General features: G+C 41.4%; 1 protein-coding gene across 1 annotated transcript in view; it reads right to left on the bottom strand.

Moving 5' to 3' along the window:
• Positions 1–3,219: 3,219 nt before the first annotated feature.
• The window catches only part of LOC122931840 (myeloperoxidase-like), a 64,101-nt gene continuing 46,141 nt past the window's right edge, over positions 3,220–21,179 (bottom strand). Inside the window, exons 8-15 of the mRNA XM_044285895.1 lie at positions 18,109–18,315; positions 17,434–17,749; positions 15,477–15,637; positions 15,060–15,312; positions 14,757–14,927; positions 13,511–13,748; positions 9,456–9,664; positions 3,220–3,236 (exon numbers count right to left, since the gene is read on the bottom strand). Coding sequence (XP_044141830.1) covers positions 3,220–3,236; positions 9,456–9,664; positions 13,511–13,748; positions 14,757–14,927; positions 15,060–15,312; positions 15,477–15,637; positions 17,434–17,749; positions 18,109–18,315 — 1,572 coding nt within the window. The remainder of the gene's footprint in view (positions 3,237–9,455; positions 9,665–13,510; positions 13,749–14,756; positions 14,928–15,059; positions 15,313–15,476; positions 15,638–17,433; positions 17,750–18,108; positions 18,316–21,179) is intronic.

Genomic DNA, 21,179 nt, shown 5'->3' with positions numbered 1-21,179 from the left:
AGTTTTGCACAATGATTTCATTTTTTAAACAAAAAAAATCATGTTTTAGTGTCTCCATAGTCTGAGAGCCATAGTTTTCTTCAGTTTTTGGGCAAATATGTTTGGTAGGTATGATTTTTGCGGGATGAGATGACGGTTTGATTGGCACTATTTTGGGGTGCGTATGACTTTTTGATCGTGCGTATGACTTTTTGTGATGTAAGTTGACAAAAAATAGCTTTTTTTACACCGTGTTTTTTTATGGTATTCACCTAAGGGGTTAGGTCATGTGATTTTTATAGAGCAGGTTATTACAGACGCAGCGATACCTAATATGTATACTTTTTTTATTTATGTAAGTTTTACACAATTAATTCATTTTTGAAACATAAAAAAAAAAAAGTTTTAGTGTCTCCATATTCTGAGAGCCATAGTTTTTTCAGTTTTTGGGCGATTATCTTAGGTAGGGTCTCATTTTTTTGCGGGATTAGGTGACTGTTTGATTGGTACTATTTTGGCGTACATACGACTTTTTTGATCACTTTTATTACCTTTTTTGGGAAGTAAGGTGGGCAAAATTTCAATTTCATCATAGTTTTTTATTTTTATGGCGTTCACCGTTCGGGTAAAGTAACATGACCGTTTTATAGATCAGTTCGTTACGCGGTGATATCAAACATGTGTAGGGAATTTTATGTTTTTCATTTTTAATCAGTGATAAATGTTTTTTGATTTTTACTTTTTTCACTTTTTTTCACTTTTTTTTTGTCCAGACCCACTTGGTTCTTGAAGATCCAGTGGGTCTGTATAATACAGTACAGTACACTATATAGTGTATTGTACTGTATTTTACTTACACTTTGTCTGAACAGATCTATGCCTTTAGCACAGATCTGTTCAGCACCATGGACAGCAGAATGCCTGAGAAGGCGTCCTGTTGCCATGGGAACCTTCCCGGTCTGCCACAACTGAGCAGATGCGGAAGGGGAAGGAGGGGAGCTCCCTCCCTCTGTCACCCCATCCTGTCTGGGGGCTGCAAAGGCACAGGGGAGGGAGGGAGCTCCCTGACTGTTAACCCTTTCCATACCGCGGTCCGGTAGCACAGATGTCAGCCGTTTATACCAGAGTGTGCTGACACTCTGGTATAACCACTGGACACCAATGAATATTCAAGAGGAGGTGGGCGGGTGATTGCGCACCGCCCACCTCCCGCACTGCCTGCAACACCCCCCCTGCACTACCCGTTGGCATAATAATGATTCAGGGGTGCGAAAAATATATATTTTCAACATTTTAAAGTTTCTGATCCCCGCCGTCAGGGACCGCGGGGATCAGAAACTGCAGAAAGCGCAGCAAACCGCAGGTCTGAATTTACCTGCGGTTTGCTGCGATCACCGACATGGGGGGGGGGTCACAGGACCCCCCAGTGCATCTAGCCAAGGTGCCTGCTCAATGATTTGAGCAGGCACCGGGTTCCGATCACCACCCGCCGGGTGGCAGTGATCGGAACCATACATGACATACCGGTACGTCATATGTCCTTAAGTACCAGGACAACAATACGTACCGGTACGTCATGTGTCCTGAAGAGGTTAAGGGGTTATCCAGCTTTTTACAAGTGATGACCTAGCCTCATGATAGACCAGCACTGTTTGATCAGCAGAGGTCCAGCACCCCTGTTTTAATGTAGCACCAGCACCGTACCTACACAGCTTCATCCTTTCAATTAGAGCAGCAACCAGCTCCGTCCTCTACAGAGCTACTCTGAAACAGCTGATTGGCAGGGGTGCAGGGCGTCAAACCCCTGACGATCAGATAGTCATGGCCTTAAAGAGGAACTGTAACCTCTAATGTCAGATCTGTTTTAGGAACTACTTGCATCCTCCTTGTAATAATTCTGAAGCATCTATTGCAATGACTTTCTGTTGTAGCATTTCTATAATTTCTTCTTGAAGTTATGAATTAATTACTAGCAGTTTTCAATGAAGGTCCAGATGAGTGTTTCAAGTTGTGTCCATGCACAGTCTGACTCTATCCAATCAGTGCTGCCAGTGTCAGACTGTGCAGGGACACACCTCTAACTGGTAACACCCATGTGGACCCTCATTCGAATCTTCAAGAAGCGATAATAAAGGAATGGCACATCTAGAGTCATAAGAATTGATATCACAGAGTAAATACAAGTAGTTACTAAAACAGACATGTCGGGAGAGGTGACAGGTCCTCTTTCAAGGGGACAACCCCTTTAATATCATACTGTGAAGTGTATAAACTTATATGGCAAATACTAACCTGATTTAGCAATTCACATCAATTCAGCTTGGTTCTGGTGCTGTCTATATGTAATGAGCTTGGTTCTAGTACTGTATATACCGTATGCTATGAGGTGGTTCAGGCACAGAAGAATTGGAATATTGTTGTGGTGCTCTATGCCTCTCACATTCTTCTGTTCTTCTACAACCTAACTACATCAGCTGCACATGTCCATGCTACTGAATAAGCACATATCCATGTATATCCATAAGAGCTTAAAAGGGTGGGTGTATTATGATGAGTGTTGGGGCATCTGGGTATTCATAGTGTGGCAAACCGCACTAAATTATTCATAGGAAATTACTTACATACAATCATGTTTATTTATATTCCACAAATACACAAGATTTAAAAATTGAATAATTCATATGGTGCACCACACAGTGCTAGATTCATAGAATCATCAAAAAAGCGTCTTGCGGAGAATCCCTCCCATCACGTGGCATCTGATGGAACATACAATAGTCTTTGTTCTCCTGGATTCTCACAGAATCTGACAAAAAAAAAACTTTCCATATACCTCTGTACATGCACTGAATGGGGGTACAACAAACCCTGTCAACAACCTAAGGTTTCAAGAATTGTGCGTATGCTTAATAGTAAATGAAAGTAATACAATGTTTTCCCAGACATGTAAAGCATTAATAAAGCACATACACGTGTACAGCAGTGTTTATTAGACCGAGACAGTCCCTAATAAGTTGTATATTCTGTGAAATCGGCACAATTACAGAATATACTGTATTTATGCATACTGTACGTGTCTAAAAGTCAAGGAAACATTTTGTGTAAGGGGATTTATGTATTAATACTGTATATATTTAAATAGCTTTCTAGTCAAAGTAGGAAAATATGTAGAAACTGTAATAGCAGAGGAGGAGAACCGCCAAATCCACAAGTCACTTGAATGGCATGAAAATTCTTAGATTATTCATTTGTTTTACCTGAAAGAAATAATAATTCATAAAAACATCAATGCAGTAAATAAAGTCCAATGATAAAACCTTATTAGAATGTAATCAGTCAGTTCTGTAGTAGGGGCATTTTTAACGCAGTTCTTTAAAGGGATGTCCTGCACCCCAACAATCAGCTGTTCGGGTGTAACTCCGTCAAAAGTCAGCGCAGGAACTACACAGCTCCTCCAACCTCGCAGTGGAGAATGCTCATCATTGCAGCGCCGCTCCCATTGAAATCAATGAAGTTAAGTGGAAGCAGTGCTGCAGTGACAAACACTGTTCACTACAAGGTTGACAAAGTTGTGCAGTTCTGGCTAGCGATGTCTTTTCTTGAGGATAAACCATCACTTAGTAGAGGCCGGACAAGGTGTTTAACATTTTTGCTGTTGCAAATGGCTCTTTTTTTTTTTTTTCTTTTTTGCAGTACCATCAAATGTTATATCTTGGAGGCAGGAAGGTTGTTGCAAATAATTTGTCTTTTTATTGTAATGTATATACTGTTTTATGTGCAGAGTTTGAAATGAGAGGAGAAAACAAAATATTTGTATTTATTATTACAAAAGTGAACATGACATTCTCTGAAGTCACCACCAGAGGGAGTGTGAGAGCTGTCTGCTGCTCCTTGTTGGTTCCATATGTAAACTCCCATGCGCCCTCTAATGGTACCTGCAGGTAGTCAGAAAGCTAGGCAGGAGATTTGTAGCTCTGTATCAGAAAAACAAAGGTCTTACTGCTCTAAAGATACATCAAGAAATTTTGAAGCAGCTTAGATAAAAAGACAAAAAAAATCAGCAGTGTGTATGTAGAGGCAGGCTCTAACTGGCCCACAGGGGTACAGGGGAATCCCCCGGTGGGCCCTAGAGCAAGGTGGGCCCCTAGTCTCCCACCCCCTGCACAAGTGGCACATAACACATTAGATTTAGTACACTACATACATATATTCAATGTACAGAACCTCAACCAGCATATGTTCATATAAGAAACTTGTTAGATTATTTATTATATTTGAATATATCGCTACGATGGGCCCCCAAAATACATTTTACTGGTGGGTCCTAGGTACCCCAGTCCGACACTGTGTAGAGGAATTGTATTCTAGTTTCTGAGATCATAGTCAATTATAATGGATGTAACTGTAATCTGTCATTCAACTAAGGCTACTTTCACACTGGCGTTTTGAATTCTGTTTGTGAGATCCGTTTCAGGGATCTCACAAATGGTTCAAAACGGTCCAGTTTACCCCCAATGCAAAAAAAAAAACAGCATAGAACTAGATTTTAATCCAGAGTCCTGAATGTGATGTCAGTATTGACAAACTGTATTTGAAGGAAACAGGTGAAGGAACTGGCTTTATACTTTGACAACTCTACTGTTTTTTTCAATGTACGGTATGTGTACAACTGGGAATACACTGCGCAGCCCTAGGGATATGCACCAGCAAAGTCCTTCATGCTAGGGAACAGCAGCATGTACAGTATACCTTTAAGCTCCCCGTCCTAAATGTGCGTCTGATCCCCTCCCTACATTTTTTGACCTTATGCTGCCACCAGGTTAGTAAGGGTGTCTCAAGCAATAGTATAAGCTATACTATCCACACTGCTGGACCCAACCCCAAGAAACCCAGGCACTCACCTGCCCGCGACTTTAACAGATATTACCTGCACCTCATATAAATTTACAGGTGGGGGCATGAGTTTTGCTGTATTGACTCTTTACAGCAAAACCTGTGTACCCACCTACAACTTCAACATATAGATTAACCCCTTAGTGACCAAGCCTGTTTGGGCCTTTATGACCAAGCAATTTTCTTCCTTTTTTCATGGTCTCGTTCCAAGAGCTATAACTTTTTTATTTTTTCGTCTATATAGCTTTATGAGGGCTTGTTTTTTACGGGACAAGTTATTGTTTTTAATGGCACCATTTTGGGGTACACATAACTTTTTGATTAACTTTTATTAACTTTCTGGGAGGGAGATGGGGGAAAATAGCAATACTGCCACTGCGTTTTTACATGATAAATTTTACGGCGTTCATTTTTCGGTACAAATAACATAATATCTTTATTCTCTGGGTCAGTACGATTACAGTGATACTAAATACTTATAATTTTTTTTACGTTTTACAACTTTTTTTTTCCAATAAAACCCCTTTTATTAACCAAAAAAATGATTTTGCATTGCCACTTCACAAGACCCATAACTTTTTTTTTCTTTTTCTATGGAGTTGTGTGAGGGCTTGATTTTTGAGGGACAACTTGTATTTTTCATTGGTATAATTTTGGAGTAAATGGCGCTTTTTATTACGTTTTTTTCGGTGGAAACTAAGAATAAATTAGAAATTCTGTCTTTTTTTTATTTTTTACGGCGTTCACCATAGGGGATAATTTATGTAATATTTATGTAGTCCGGGTCGTTACGGACGCGGCAATACCAAACATATGGGGGATATTTACTTTTTGCAATTTTTTTCATTGAAAAGCGTATTTTCAATGGAAAAAAAAGCATATTTTTTTATTTTATGGCAATTTTTTTATTTAATAAATGTATATTTTTTTTCTATTTTTTTTACTACTTAAAAGTCCCACAAGGGGACTATAATATACAGTATTTTGATTGCTTTTAAAATGTAATGCATTATCTCTATAAAGCATTACATTTCAATAGCAATGCATTTCAAACATTGACCAGCAGGCTGCGCCAGAGAGGCACAGCCTGCTGGAGAGAACTGAAGACAGGCTCGGGGCCCTAATCGGAAGTGAGGTAAGCTTCCGAACACATCAGCACCCCGCAATCTTATTTTCGGGGTGCTGATGGGAGACAGAGGGAGTCCGCTCCCTCTGTCACCACTTTACATGCAGCAGGCGCCATTGCGCCAGGCATGTAAAGGGTTAAACAGCCCGGATTGGCACTTCTGCCAGTCCGGGCTGTTAGAGCAGGGTCCCGGCTCTCATGTGAGAGCCGGGTCCGCACTCCCCGTTGCACGGGGGATCCGTGCAGCGCTTAGACCAGGCCGCCGTAAAAACGCGGCGGCCCAGCCTAAGGCCCCTTAGTGACCGCCGTAAAAACACGTATGGGTGGTCACTAAGGGGTTAATTGTCCATGCACCACATGAAAGGGGTTCTACTTTACTCCTGCCAACACCAACGCACAAAGATGCGTGAAGAAGGGGTTGATAGGGGGACTCCCTTTCTTAAGGTGGATGTTCACTGCCCGATTCTCAGGCAGATTATCGGGGATGAACATTTGTATGCCAGCCCGCACGGGTGGACTGGGAACTTAAAGTGGCCCTGGAATAAACCTAAAAGTGGCACCATATTGTAGACAGGTCCAAATTTATAGAAGAAGGGCAACAGAAGTAGAACGGAAATACAAAAGTAGGCGGGACCTGTAATACCATAGTGAAGCACAGAATACAGCCCCAGAGGATCCAAATATGACAAGTGCAGCATAAAATACTGGCGCCCTCGCCACAGTATTCTACTGTATCACTCTCCTGAGGATGGTGATACTTTTGAGTTCAGGAGCTGTAGCTGTTGGCCAGGTGTATAAGTACATGATACTCCCAGCATTAAATAATTAATTATGTACCCAGCCAGCGGCCATGAGGAGGGCTTGGTTCGACCCCCTGGGTATCAGCCCGCTGGGAAATTTCTCTGTAGGGACTATGGCAGTTCACTCCTTAATGCTTTTTCCTGATTATCTACCCATCTAAAGGTGCCGCAGATCACCTGATGAAAGAGTCAAACACTTGATGATCCGCACAGGATTTTGGTCGAGATCTTCAAGCAAGATGGCCGCGGCCGGCCCATTGCGAGTAAAGTTTGATAGAATTTTTTTTTATTGTTAATTTTACACTCAGATGCTGCGATCATGTATGAACGCGGCATCTGAGGGGTACAATAGGGGGGGGGCCCTATTGCAGCTTTCATTGCACCCGGTACTTACAAAAAAGTGCGCTTCGTGACAAAGTTTTTAGTCACAAAGCCAATTTTATTTTCGAAATTCAGCGAATCAGCCGAATAGAACTTTTAAGAAATTCGCTCATCTCTAGTCATCAACATCACAACCCATTGAAAAAGCTCTGTATACCAGAATTCTGGCTTCAAAAAGTCGCAAGTAGGGTATTTTCTTTACTTTCTTCGGATTACAATTCTGTGACTGTTTGAGCACTGCGTCTTCCAACGCCACCCACAGATTTGAAGTGAAAATTTGGTAATAATTTCAGATTACTTTTGTGTCACATACGACTTTTTAAAAAGGCACAGCTCCATGCCAGATGTCTCCTAGGGGTACTTTAACTGAAGTAGGTGGAACCACATTGCACTATAAATTTATTATTACTATGCGCCAATGACCTATATGGCTATGGGTAAGGGCATGGCTGATGGTGGTAACAAACAGCCTGAGCCTGTGGGATTTGGAAGTGGTCCAAAAATGTTCGCTTTTTGACAGAAACAGCCTGCCACTGTGTATACACATGCATCGCCTGGGTCATGTAATTATACTTCTACACCTTTCCTGTCTTCTGATCTGTAAAATTGGTGATGTTATTTGGAAAAATTCATCTGAATTGAATCATTAAAAATTTAACTGAGGATTTGACCTGAATATTTGTAAATTTTGTGTCAAATTCGATTAATTTCGAATTGATTCGATCATCTCTATCAATATGTTTATTGTGGTGCATTGCTATTTCTATGTGACACATGGCCCCCTATAATTGTTTGAGAAAGGTTCTGCTGTGAGACGAAACATCGTGTGAGCACATGTGGTGGATAAACCGGCTCATTTCCTTTTAAAGAGAAGGCTGAGTGAGCAGTGCCCTTATCTGGGGGTATCTGAGAAAGTTATGAGAAGTTATGTAGCGTTACGTATTTTTCATGAATTGGCCATGCGTTCCAGCAGGGGAGGGTAAGTTTGGCAAAGGTTGACAGGAACAGGGCTAACCATCCTCTTCCTCCCCTCTTGGTAGGAGTGGGATGGTCCTACTTCCTGCCAGGAGGGGAAGTTCCAGTCTCGCTAGAGAGAGAATAAGAAGCACATGCCAGAGCTCCTGCTCCTAGGAATCTGATATTCGTCTCCTGGGAGACCAACACTCCAGGGAGATCAGTAAATTCTGCTTCCAGAAAGCATCAGAGATACAGCGTTCAGTGAAATACTGCTTTACAGACACTGCTACATGGTGAGGGACTACAGGTCAGACACCCATCACCTAAACAATCAGTAGACTATACAAAGCTTGAGTCTGAATCTTATGGTGGACACTTATGCCTATAAATGCCTTTTCATGCCAATCAATTGCCATCCAACATGCCACCATACATCCTTATTGGTGCCAAAGAAACTACACTTTATATTTACTGCTGCTGGATGTGCCACAAGTAAAGACAGACTGTTATATGGTTACTTCTGGCCTGATTATTCAAACAACATTTCCAATGCACTGATCCCCAGGGAGCAACGACCTCAGGGCCACTACCACTCCCATCCTCTGCATCAGCTCCTCAGGGGTCGCTGCACGTGCTGTTGCGTTTTACATCTTTGGAATATCGGAAAAGGAGTGTCCCATCCTAATATCCTTCCACTGTGATGTGGAGAGTGCAGCACCTCTATTGTTTGTGATTTATTCCCTGCACATTCTGACACTGTCAGCACTGCCTGGCAGGAGAATGGTAACATCCAGTTTGTCCATTTATTCATATACTTCCAGAAGGAATAAGGACATATTCAGGCATCTGTAGCAGATGTTTCACAAAGTGAAAATCTGTTCTATATATTTGAGTGGAGTTGTTTCTGTACATGGAATTTTACAAACCCCATCCAAATGTATAGTCAGAGAAATTTCTGAAACAGATCTCTTTGTATGATTAGATCCTAACAAACAGAGGTGCACCTAGCCTTTCTACTGCCTGAGGTGAAAACTAGAAAACTAAATCAGCGCCCCTCCCTCCCAAATGCCAATTGTTTAACCTAACCCCTACCCTTTAACCCATGGCCCTTCGGCTGCCCCTCCCCCCCTCTTGCCCCTACCGATCACCTCGCCTGGCCGTAATGGTAGTGCACCCCTGCTAACAAAGTATAGCACAACACAGAATCATAAGAAAAGGTGTTCTAGAATTGGGGTTTTATGGAGAATACAGTTCTATATGAAACACATGCCCAGAGAGTTGACAGGTAATCTAAAACATTTGTCTGCATGTCTACTTACTATTTGTGACCACACCTTTCCAAGGTCGCAGGTCCAGCTTAGTTAAAGAGGAACATGGAATGAAACCGATTGGGTACTGATTGCCCATAAAGACATTTCGAGGGACCTTTTTTATATTGGTATTAGCACATATGATATGTGCAAGAGTCACTCTCTCTATTGATGTTCTTTGGGCTTCACTGAATACGGAAGGATTTTCATAGTAAAACCTAGAAAAACAAGGATGGAACAGTCAGACATTTAGTTTTCAGCTCTTTGAAGCAACTTCTTAAAATGCTATTTTATTCTACAGCAGGGGTGGCCAACCTGTGGCTCTTGAGCCGCATGAGGCTCTTTGCTTCTTCAAGTGCGGCTCTAGCTGTCACCTTTTACTACGTCATGATACACACAGTGTGAGAACCTAGTACGTGGAGACATGCACTATGACCTGACGTGTCAGAGCTGCAGAGTAGCAGGAGCCCAGTGCCTGATCAGGAGAGGGAAGAGATTTTTTAAAATGATAGAACTGAGCATGGTGGTCTGATCTAAGCATGGGAGATTCTGATCTGAGCATGGGGGTGTGTGTCCTGATCTGAGCAATGGGGGTCTGATCTGAGCATGGGGGTCTGATCTGAGCATGGGTGGGATCTGAGAATGGGGGGCAGATCTGAGCATGGGGGGGTCTTGTTTGAGCATGTGTTGGCCAGGTCTGAGCATGGGGTCAGATCTGAGAAGGGGGAGATCTGAGCATGAAGGGGAGATCTGAGCATTGGGGGTCTGACACTGGGAGTCTGATTTGTGTTGTCTGATCCGAGCATTGGGAGTCATATTTTGTGGGTCTGATTTGGAGGTCTGATGAGGTTTGGGGATCTTATTTTAGATCAGATGAGGATTTGGGATCTGATTTAGGAGTCTGATCTGAGGTCTGATGAAAAATCATTTTTTTCTTTTTTTTCTCTGCTAATGAAAAATAAGAAAATAATATTTTTATCAGACCTCAGATCAGATGAAAAAAAATTTTCCTCTTATTTTTATTTGTTAAAACCTGGGTGCATCTTGTAGGGTGAAAAATATGTGTGTAAATGTATAGCTTATGGCTCCTGATAGTTTTTTTATTTGGCTCTTTGTGTCTGTAAGGTTGGCCACCCCTGTTCTACAGTATCAACTGGTAACATGCCTCACAGTATGGCAACAGCTTTACAACATCTTTAAAGGGGTTCTCCGGAAAAGATAAAAATGAAAATAGTGAAAAAATATGTTTATAAATAAACTCTTAAATGTTTTTAATTGTTTATAATGGCTCCTTTAGTCTAGGGAACAATCAGTCAAGTAGCTAAAATGGCGACTCTTGGATTTATGATCATAAAATCCGTCCTTCACGTGACACTGCAGGACGGCCGGTGTGAGAAAGCAAAGTTTCCTCATCCCGTACTGGCAGGCTGAGGTTTTTTCTAGAGATGCTCCTGTCCAACAGCAGCGCATCAGCTCCTCATTCCTACCCTTCAGTCTCCGAGTATGGCATGAGGTCCTTTCTGAAGCACAGACACACAGCAGGGCAGCAGTGATGTCGCGAACATAAAATTTTCCGTTCGCGAACAGCGAACGCGAATTTCCGCAAATGTTCGCGAACGTGCGAACCGGGCGAACCACAATAGACATCAATAGGAAGGCGAATTTGAAAACCCACAGGTACTCTTTGTGGCCACAATAGTGATTGAAAAGTTGTTTCAAGGGGACTAACACCTGGACTGTGGCATGCCGGAGGGGGATCCATGGCAAAACTCCCATGGAAAATTACGTAGTTGACGCAGAGTGTGGTAAGTTGAAATCGCAATGCGATTTATAGAACTTGAATTAATCGCATTGCGATTTCAACTTTCTCAAATCCGACAGTACATTCTAGCATGGAGTCGTTCCCATGGTGATAGGGGACGCTCCATGAGCACTGAAGTCAGCAGAAGTTCTGTTGAAATCGCAATGCGATTTATAGAACTTGAATTAATCGCATTGCGATTTCAACTTAGAGCTTCTGCCGACTTCCGTGCTCATGGAGCGTCCCCATCACCATGGGAACGGCTCCATGCTAGAATGTACTGTCGGATTTGAGAAAGTTGTAATCGCAATGCGATTAATGCAGGTTATATTAATCGCATTGCAAATTCAACTTAGAGCTGCTGGTTGTATTGCTAGAATATAATGAAGATTGGGGAATATAGTGCTATATTCGTTATATTCGTCAATTCTAGCAATACAACCATTAGGAACTGAGCTTGCATTCGCAATGCGATTAATATAACCTGCATTATTCGCAATGCGATTACAACTTAGATCTGAGTTCCTAATGGTTGTATTGCTAGAATTGACAACGAATATAGCACTATATTCTCAATCTTCGTTATATTCTATCAATATAACCATTAGGATCCCGGCTCTAAGTTGTAATCGCAATGCAATTAATATAACCTGCATTGCTCGCATTGCGATTACAACTTTGTGACACTGCAGCTTTGCAATTAATCTAAGATGGATGCTGTCCTTGCTTTTTGATAGGCGGTGGGAGGGAGGGTATGCTGATTGTCTGGAATGTGTCTGCTGACTGTGAGGTACAGGGTCAAAGTTTGCTCAATGATGACGTATAGGAGGCGGACCGAACATCGCATATGTTCGCCCGCAGCTGCAAACGCGAACAAGCTGTGTTCGCCGGGAACTATTCGCCGGTGAATAGTTCGGGACATCTCTACAGAGCAGTTATCTCAGCTGTCACCTGCACATAATATACAGCGTAACAGTGCCGATACCGGCAGACCTTACATAGGGCTATGTGCTCTGCTTTCTCACACCGGCCATCCTGCAGTGTCACGTGAAGGATGGATTTTATGATCATAGATCCAAGAGCCGTCATTTTAGCTACTTGACTGATTGTTCCCTAGACTAAAGGAGCCATTATAAACAATTAAAAACATTTAAAGGGAATCTGTCACCACATTTGAGCATATTAGACTGATCAAATAGCGTTATATGTGCCACCGAGAACTTAAAAACGGTACCTTTGTTGTATCTAATGGAGTTTTCTTTCAGCCAAAGATGAACTTTTAAGATTCTGCGCCCTCTCAAGTGCCCAGGGCGGCGTCTCAATGGTCCGAGCCCCAGGCAGCACCTCCTCAACGGCTCATAACCCCGCCCTCCATGTGCCTCTGCCCGCCTGTTTACTCTTCTCCTCTCTCCTTTTCCACTGCGGCTGCGCGGTCAAATTTGTAGCGGGCGCAGTGGAAAAAGAGAGAGGAGGAGAGTAAACGGGCGGGCAGATATGAGCCATTGAGGAGGTGCTGCCTGGGGCTCGGACGATTGAGACACCGCCCATGGCACTTGAGAGGGAGCATTTACAGAATCTTAAAAGTTCATTTTTGGCTGAAAGAAAACTCCATTATATACAACAAAGGTATATTAAGTTCTAGGTGGCACATATAACGCTATTTGATCGGTCTAATATGCTCAAATGTGGTGACAGACTACCTTTAAGAGTTTATTTATAGGAACATGTTTTTTCGCTATTTTCATTTTTATCTTTCCCGGAGAACCCCTTTAAATGTTTAGCCCAATTTACTTTTCCTTTTTTTTTTTGTTCTGCATTATGATTAGATACGTTTTATACGGCTGTGCATTGGTAATGTATTGGCCCATAGATTCTTATGGGTGCCATATTGATAGTCTGTGTAATAATTTATTCTCGAGTATTTTGACTTTGAGACAGCAAGCCATGTACATTTTTGGAATACTAACCAAAGCCTTTATCTACCCTGACATCCAAACCAATAAGATACCAGTGACTGGATCTTACTGATCTGATGAAGCCTAAATTACACATCAGTGGTTTTGATTCCCATCAGTGACTGGGAGCCAAAACCAGGATTGGAGCCTCCACAGACATGAGGTATAAGGGAAAGATCTGCACCTGTTCTGTGTTTAGAGCCGCACCTGGTTTGGGATCACAATAATCAATGGAAATCACTGACCATGACACTTACGTGAGAATGAGGCATTATTGTATTGTTTTTTTACTGAGAATTGATACATACCGATCTCCATCTCTAGTTCTACGGAACTGTTCTCCAATTAAACAACTAAGCAACTTTCCAGTCTTTCCTCTGGGAACCAAAGGTTCAGAAACTCCTCCAACCCAGACATCAATATTTTCAGGCGTCCCATATAATTTTATTAGGTTTTCGGCAAGCTTCTTATTTTTCAGTACAGTACATAATTCATCTACGTTTCGTGGAGCAGAAAGGCCACAGAACCTTCTCCATGCATTGTATCCTTGTGTGGTAAAGAAAAGGAAATATAGGAATAGGTTCACTATAGTAACAATATAGTAAATCTGTCTGACCACAAGACATCAAAATAGCTAATACAGTAGATAAAAAAGGCTAGGAGGGTATTGAGTTACATTAAAGGGAATATATCTGGGACCCTTATTCATTTAAACTGCCCACTCTAAGCAAAACTACATCTAGATATCCCCAGAATATTTGATTTTGTTTTACTGTGTCCTCTCCTATTGCAATCACCACTGCAGCCCCGGATGTTAACAAGTCATAGTTTCAGTTTCTGCTTTTTCCAGATGCAGTTATCAAACCAAACCCGGCCGAAGGCTGGCCTCTCCTCCTTCCAAAGCTTCCTGACAACAATGTATATAACATCAGTGATGACACTCATACCTTGCCAGGACTGGACGAGAAGATACTGGGCAAAATTTCATTAAAGGGGTTCTGATTTTTTAACCTGCCCTCCCTAAGCCAAATCCCATCCATATATCTCCACAATACTTAATATACAAAATATAAAAAAATATACAAAATATTGATCCGGCCCCTTGCTTTGTAAGGATGAATGTATACTGTCATTGATTTATGGTTGGGCTTAAAATTTAAAATTAATTACTGGAAAAAGGTTATGTAAAAAAACCAAAAAAAAAACACTAATCACCTTTGTGCCACAGTTGCAGCATCTTGGCGTCCATCTCTGCCATTTTTGTCCCCATCATACCAGATCTCCTACTTATGAGATCACTGCAGCCAATCACTAGTCTTATCGATACTTTGTACAAGAACAGCACATGACAGCAGAGGCAAAGCGGTAACTTGCCGCTCTGGGCAATTAACTGTTAATGCCAGTTATTGGCTACAACGGTTACAAATATGGGATTCTGGTGTGAAATTAGGGTGAACTGGGGGTTTTGATTCTTATTAATCTTTCTACCATCTTCTCTGTAATTGTCTAGCCTTTTTCTAAACTAAGAATGCTACTGCAAATTTCTTACTCTACCTGGTAAACCATGATCTCGTCCTCTCTGTATATTAAGAGCAGCTAGATCAAGACCAGTGTGATTGATCATCTCGAAGAGACGCTCCCTTAGTTCATCAACCACCATCTTATCCTGGCAGTTTAGCTTGGCTTTATTGGCTATCATTCCACGGAGTAGAGGATCAATTCCACCTGCATGAACGGTATAATATACATTAACAGAGTATGGTGCTGAATGACTTGATACAGGTCCATGAACAATAACAATAACAATGAAAAAATATAGAATTATGAGTATTGAGAAGCAAATTTAGAATAATTCACCTTCTCTGACCACCCTCCATGTGGTAAAGAAGGTTTTATGGAGCAGGACTTTTGGTTCTGGATTATAGGGTCTGTAACCATCTGCTAATCTGTAGATAAATGGCTGTATTAGGGTATGGCCCATTCTGAAGGCAATGGTAAACACATTTGATATTGAAGGGTCTTCATCCTCATTGTAAGATTTATATCTGCGAAGAACTTTTGACATCTCACTGCCCAACAGCATTGGCAGCCAATCTTTGTATGTTATTTTCTGTCAACCAAAAAGAAAAGTGTCATATACATATTTAGAAAGATAGATTAGACAGTAGTGTAGCTATAGGTGAAGCATGTTCTGCATTCACAACTGGACCTCCACTCCTGGGAGGACCCCAGTGCCACACGAGAGAACAGCAGCATTATATATATACACTACACCTGCTGGATGCTTCCCATTATCTTTCGGGTTTCTTGATATAATATTTCTCCTGACCAACTTGGGTTTAACTCATGCAGCTCAGTCGCAATACGGTTATGTTCTCGCAAGAAGAGGGTATGGAATGCTGTCATTCCTGGTTGTTCATTAACTCGACTGTCCCCTGAAAGAAATTTAAGTCATCACCAAACTGTACCAAGATTGTTCTCTCATACATTGTGGGATAATATTTGATTACTCCTTTGTGGCTATTGTGTACATGGAAGGATTAACCTCTTGTCTTTGACCTACTGAAGTTAAAAATAAAAACAATTTTGAAATAATATGTATTTGTGAAGATGACCTTAAAGAGAATTTTGTAGCTCAATTTAGGCCCCGAAATGGACACCAACCTATTATATAGGATGGGAACAGGTTTCCAATAATGTTTTTCTATGCGCTTGAAGGTTCGCCATCGTGCAGAAAATTAGCTTTGAATGCTGCATTCCCATGTCTGTATAGAGTTACAGTTGGTTGAGCTGCTATTCAGAGAAGTGCCCCCACTGTCCAAGTCTGTCATCACAAGTCTGTCATCACAAGCCACCTTCAATGCAGATTTTCTGACCCTGGCTTCACCTACTATTTAGGTGAATGAAGCCGTGCTAGCCTGGTGGCATCATATGTCTAGAAGCATCTTAAATTAGTTGCCCATGATTAGAAAAAAATATTCACCTTTTTTTCACCCAAAACAGCGCCAATCCTACCCATGGACGGGCACTGCAGCTCAGCCAAGCTCATTTTGAAAATTGAAACAGCACATTGAGTGGAATAAATCATTTCAGAGCAATTGAATGAACCTTGATATAAAAGGGTGTTAAAGGGACACCTATCAGCCTTTTATGTGAATAAACTATGTAACATTTCCTGTATAAAAACGTTGGACGGTTTTCTAGATATTATGTTTTGTAGTCACTCCATGTATACTGCTTCCTGTGCTGGTTCTTTAATTTCCTCTTCTTTGCTTAACTATTTCAGTCTGGCCATTCACTGCGGCCAGAGAGAGGGGGTGTTACTCGATTTAGGTCATCAGCCATTGCACTAATCAAAGTTGACATCTCTATCTAAGCCTATCAAAAGAATACAGCTAACATACTTTTATTTTATCCTTATCTTATCACTCACAGCAGCAGTAAACTGAAAATAGAGGACTTATCAATGTAGAAGGTTTAATCAATTACATTAATTGTTACAGAAGGACAGTATTTTATATTACATGTTTAATGGCATAATACTGCCAAAATGAAAAAGAAAAACAGCCAAAAACTCATAGTTGATTTTAAAAAATACTCTGTTCTGGTGGAAGAGTTTCTTACAGACATACAGTATGTCAATGAGGACAATTTCTGGGGACAATTACTACAGATTGAGGCACAGACGTGTCATTTATTCCCCAGTAGCACACGTTGTAACTAAAGGGGAACCTTAAACACCCTCAAGTTAACTAATTGGCTTACTAGAGTAGATGAGAAGGCCTTGTATTTAAAGAGGACCTTTCACTAGAATGACACTTCTAAACTAACTATACAGACATGTAGAGCGGCGCCCAGGGATCCACCTGCACTTACTGTTATACCTGGGCGCCGCTCCGTTCTCCCGGTATAGGCTCCGATATCTTCATAGTTAGGCTCCACCCAGGGGGTCCTGCCGGGAGCCTAACTATGAAGATACCCGAGGCTATACCGGGAGAATGGAGCGGCGCCCAGGTATAACAGTAAGTGCAGGGGGCTCCCTGGGCGCCGCTCTACATGTCTGTACAGTTAGTTTAGAAGTTTTATTCTAGTGAAAGGTCCTCTTTAAGCTGAAGCAGCCATCTGTAAACATCATCCCAGTAGTTTAATAGCCATTTACACCGTCACTAACACATAAATGATTACACATTCATTTCCATCAAGCACATCAAAGGATCTATCTTAACCTCACCTGCCAGAAAACAAGGAACTCCTAATGATTGGTTTGTCTTGGCACACTGGTCTTCTGTATTTCCATTAAAAGGCAGGAAGGGGAAGTCATTGTCAGTAAACTGCTGATTAACTGCCAATAAACCTAGTTGGTTAGTGTTGTTACGAAGCATGGTGGCTAGTTTGATGTCACTACCATACACCTGGCTTCCATCAACATATGAGGTCAGGGCATTAATCTGTCTACGAACTGGAGTTACCAAACTGCACACTGGGGCTGAGCGAAACATGGGGATACATTCACACCCATTAACATATCGATGATCATTTGGCGGGATCTAAAATATAAAAATATTATACTTAATTAGTTTCAAGACTTTTTAGATGTGTACCTTCCATCGTGCAAAATAATGTGAATGTAGATCTGATATAGTGCATATGTTTTACAGAAAATGATTCGATGTTGTAGTAAACTAATTTAAACTTCAGAATTTAGTTTTCCAAAAGATGACATCCACCCAAACATAAAAGTTGTCATTGAGTTTGAAATAATTTTAAATAAAAAAATTAAATTTCAGTTGTGATATGTGTAATGTTGTTGTTCTGTTGTTACTTCTTTCATACTGATGAATTTGGTTACAAACAATTCAAATCCACATATATTATAATATGGCCAGAACATAAATAAAAATCTTACCATTAATGGGAAACAAGGGTGTGCCTGCATGCAGCTCTTTTCACAATCAACGCCTTCAAAGAATGTTGATCTTACAGGGGTGTCGGGAGCAAGGTCAGTATCATGGTCTAGCCACTGACCCCACTGCATGAACATGAGCGATCTACCTTCATCCAATGTCAATGACTCAGTGTGGAACTTCACTACTTCATTTGACACATCACGTGCCTGTTGAAGAATTTGTTCGTTTATGGTAAATCATGGGAATTTGTTATATCTTTCAGTCCAATTCTTTGTCATTAAACATGTATATATATGCAACAGAGATGAAGAGAGTCACTGAAAGGCATAGAAGTGGATGTCCTTTGGCCACATCCCACACTGATGACCACTTTATTGTGAATAATGACCCGCGGAACCGGATGATGAATACCACACAACGCCCGGCACATTTAAGGTAGATGAGAGGCACCCAAGTGTCATGTCAGGCCATTTGAAACGGTTTACATCAGCGTGGTCTGTGTGCACTGCTAGACGACCTGCAAGGGTACCTGACCACACCACCGGACACAGACATCACCGTCTTGCATGGACCAGGGAGCATCTACACTGGACGAAGGATCAGTAGGTCTCAGTGCTGTTCACTGATGAAAGTTGATTAACGATGATCAAAAATGAGAGCTGCCAACGATGCTGGCCTACACTTTGAGAATGGTACAGTGACAAGCCCATACTACTTGAATAATATCATTAATCCAGTCATTGTGCCTCTGCATGGACAACACAGGCCTAATTCCATCTTCATGGACAACAATGCACCAGCTCATCGAAGTAGCATCAATAGGGAATTGCTGCTGGAGACTGGGGTACCTCAAATGGAGTGGCCTGCACTTTCTCCAGCCCTGAATCCCATTGAAAACCTATGGGATCATCTGAGTCACCGTGTAGAGGCTCATAACTCTATACCCCAGAACCTCAATTACTTGGATGCAATTCAAGAAGAGTGGGATCCATATCTCAGCATACAGAAATTCGACTTGTGAACAGCATGAGATGTAGTTGTCAAGTTGTAATTGATACTTACAGCCACATGACAAGTTATTGAGACATTGAAATTTTTTTGTGGGGGTACCCACCACTTTTGTTATACAGTGCCTTGCAAAAGTATTCACTCCCCTTGACTTTTTTCGTATTTTGGTACATTACAGCCTTAAGTTCAATGTTTTGTTAATCTGAATTTGATGTGATGGATCAGAACACAATAGTCTAAGTTGGTGAAGTGAAATGATAAAAATATATAAATAAAACTATTGTTTAGAAATAGAAAACAGAAAATTGGCATGTGCGTATGTATTCACCCCCTTTGTTAGGAAGCCCATAAAAATCTCTGGTGCAACCAATTACCTTCAGAAGTCACATGAAATGATGTCGACCTATGTGCAATCTAAGTGTCACAAGATCTGTTATTACATATACACACCTTTTTTTAAAGGCCCCAGAGGCTGCAACACGTAAGCAAGAGTCATCACTAACCAAACACTGCTATGAAGACCAAGGAACTCTCCAAACAAGTAAGGGACAATGTTGTTGAGAAGTACAAGTCAGGGTTAGGTTATAAAAAAATATCCAAATCTTTGATGATCCCCGGGATCACCATCAAATCTATCATAACCAAATGGAAAGATAATGGCACAACAGCAAACCCGCCAAGAGAGGGCCACAAACCAAAACTCACAGACCGGGTAAGGAGGGCATTAATCAGAGAGGCAGAGAGGCAGCACAGAGACGTAAGGTAACCCTGGTGGAGATGCAGCGTTCTACAGCAGAGATTGGAGTATCTGTACATAGGACAACAATAAGCCGTACGCTCCATAGAGTTGGGCTTTATGGCAGAGTGGCCAGGAGAAAGCCATTACTTTCATCTAAAAACAAAAAGGCACTTTGTGAGTTTGCAAAAAGGCACGTGGGAGACTCCCAAAATGTATGGAGGAAGGTGCTCTGGTCTGATGAGACAAAAATTAAACTTTTCGGCCATCAAAGAAAACTCTATGTTTGGTACAAACCCAACACATCACATCACCCAAAGAACACCATCCCCACAGTGAAATGTGGTGGCAGAATCATGCTGTGGGGATGTTTTCCAGCAGCCAGGACTGGGAAACTGGTCAGAGATGAGGGAAAGATGGATGGTGCTAAATACAGTGATATTCTTGAGCAAAACCTGCACTACTCTGTGCGTGATTTGAGGCTAGGACGGAGGTTCACCTTCCAGCAGGACAATGACCCCAAACACACTGCTAAAGCAACACTTGAGCGGTTTAAGGGGAAATATGTAAATTTGTTTGAATGGCCTACTGAAAGCCCAGATCTCAATCCAACCGAAAATCTGTGGTCAGACTTAAAGATTGATGTTTACAAGCGCAAACCATCCAACTTGAAGGAGCTGGAGCAGTTTTGCAAGGTGGAATGGGCAGAAAATCCCAGTGGTAAGATGTGGCAATCCCAAGGGGGGGGGGGGGGGGCTGAATAATTATGCACATTGACTTTTTCTGTTATTTTGTCCTATTTGTTGTTTGCTTCACAATAATAATAATAATAAAAAGAAAAACATCTTCAAAGTTGTGGGCATGTTCTGTAAATTAAATTATGCAAATCCTCAAACAATCCATGTTAATTCCAGGTTGGGAGGCACCAAAATGCAAAACAAGTCAAGGGGGGTGAATACTTTTGCAAGGCACTGTATATATATATATATATATATATATATATATACTCAGTAATGCATTGGTTGTAGTACAGTTATCAACAGGTGAATCGTGTAATGCTACATTTATCCTCTGGGAGAACCGCAGGGATTTTGAACACTTGCTGCTCAGTCACTCACACACAGATAATTATTGGTTTTCCCCAGCAACAGTAGACCTTGTGATCAACTTATTGTCAGGTGACCCTTCTAACAAAAAGGTATTGCCCAAAGAGGACAGCCCCCTGGGAGAGGTACAGTATAGAAATTCACATCACTATCAGAATACAAATTATCTTGCAAGCTACTGGCAGTTATTAGAAAGCAAATATCTTCTTGCAAGGATATA

The sequence above is a fragment of the Bufo gargarizans genome, chromosome 3 (assembly GCF_014858855.1).
Source record: "Bufo gargarizans isolate SCDJY-AF-19 chromosome 3, ASM1485885v1, whole genome shotgun sequence".
NCBI lineage: Eukaryota > Metazoa > Chordata > Amphibia > Anura > Bufonidae > Bufo > Bufo gargarizans.
The sequence above is the reverse complement of the archived record's forward strand: the minus strand, read 5'-3'. Positions and strand labels throughout refer to the sequence as shown.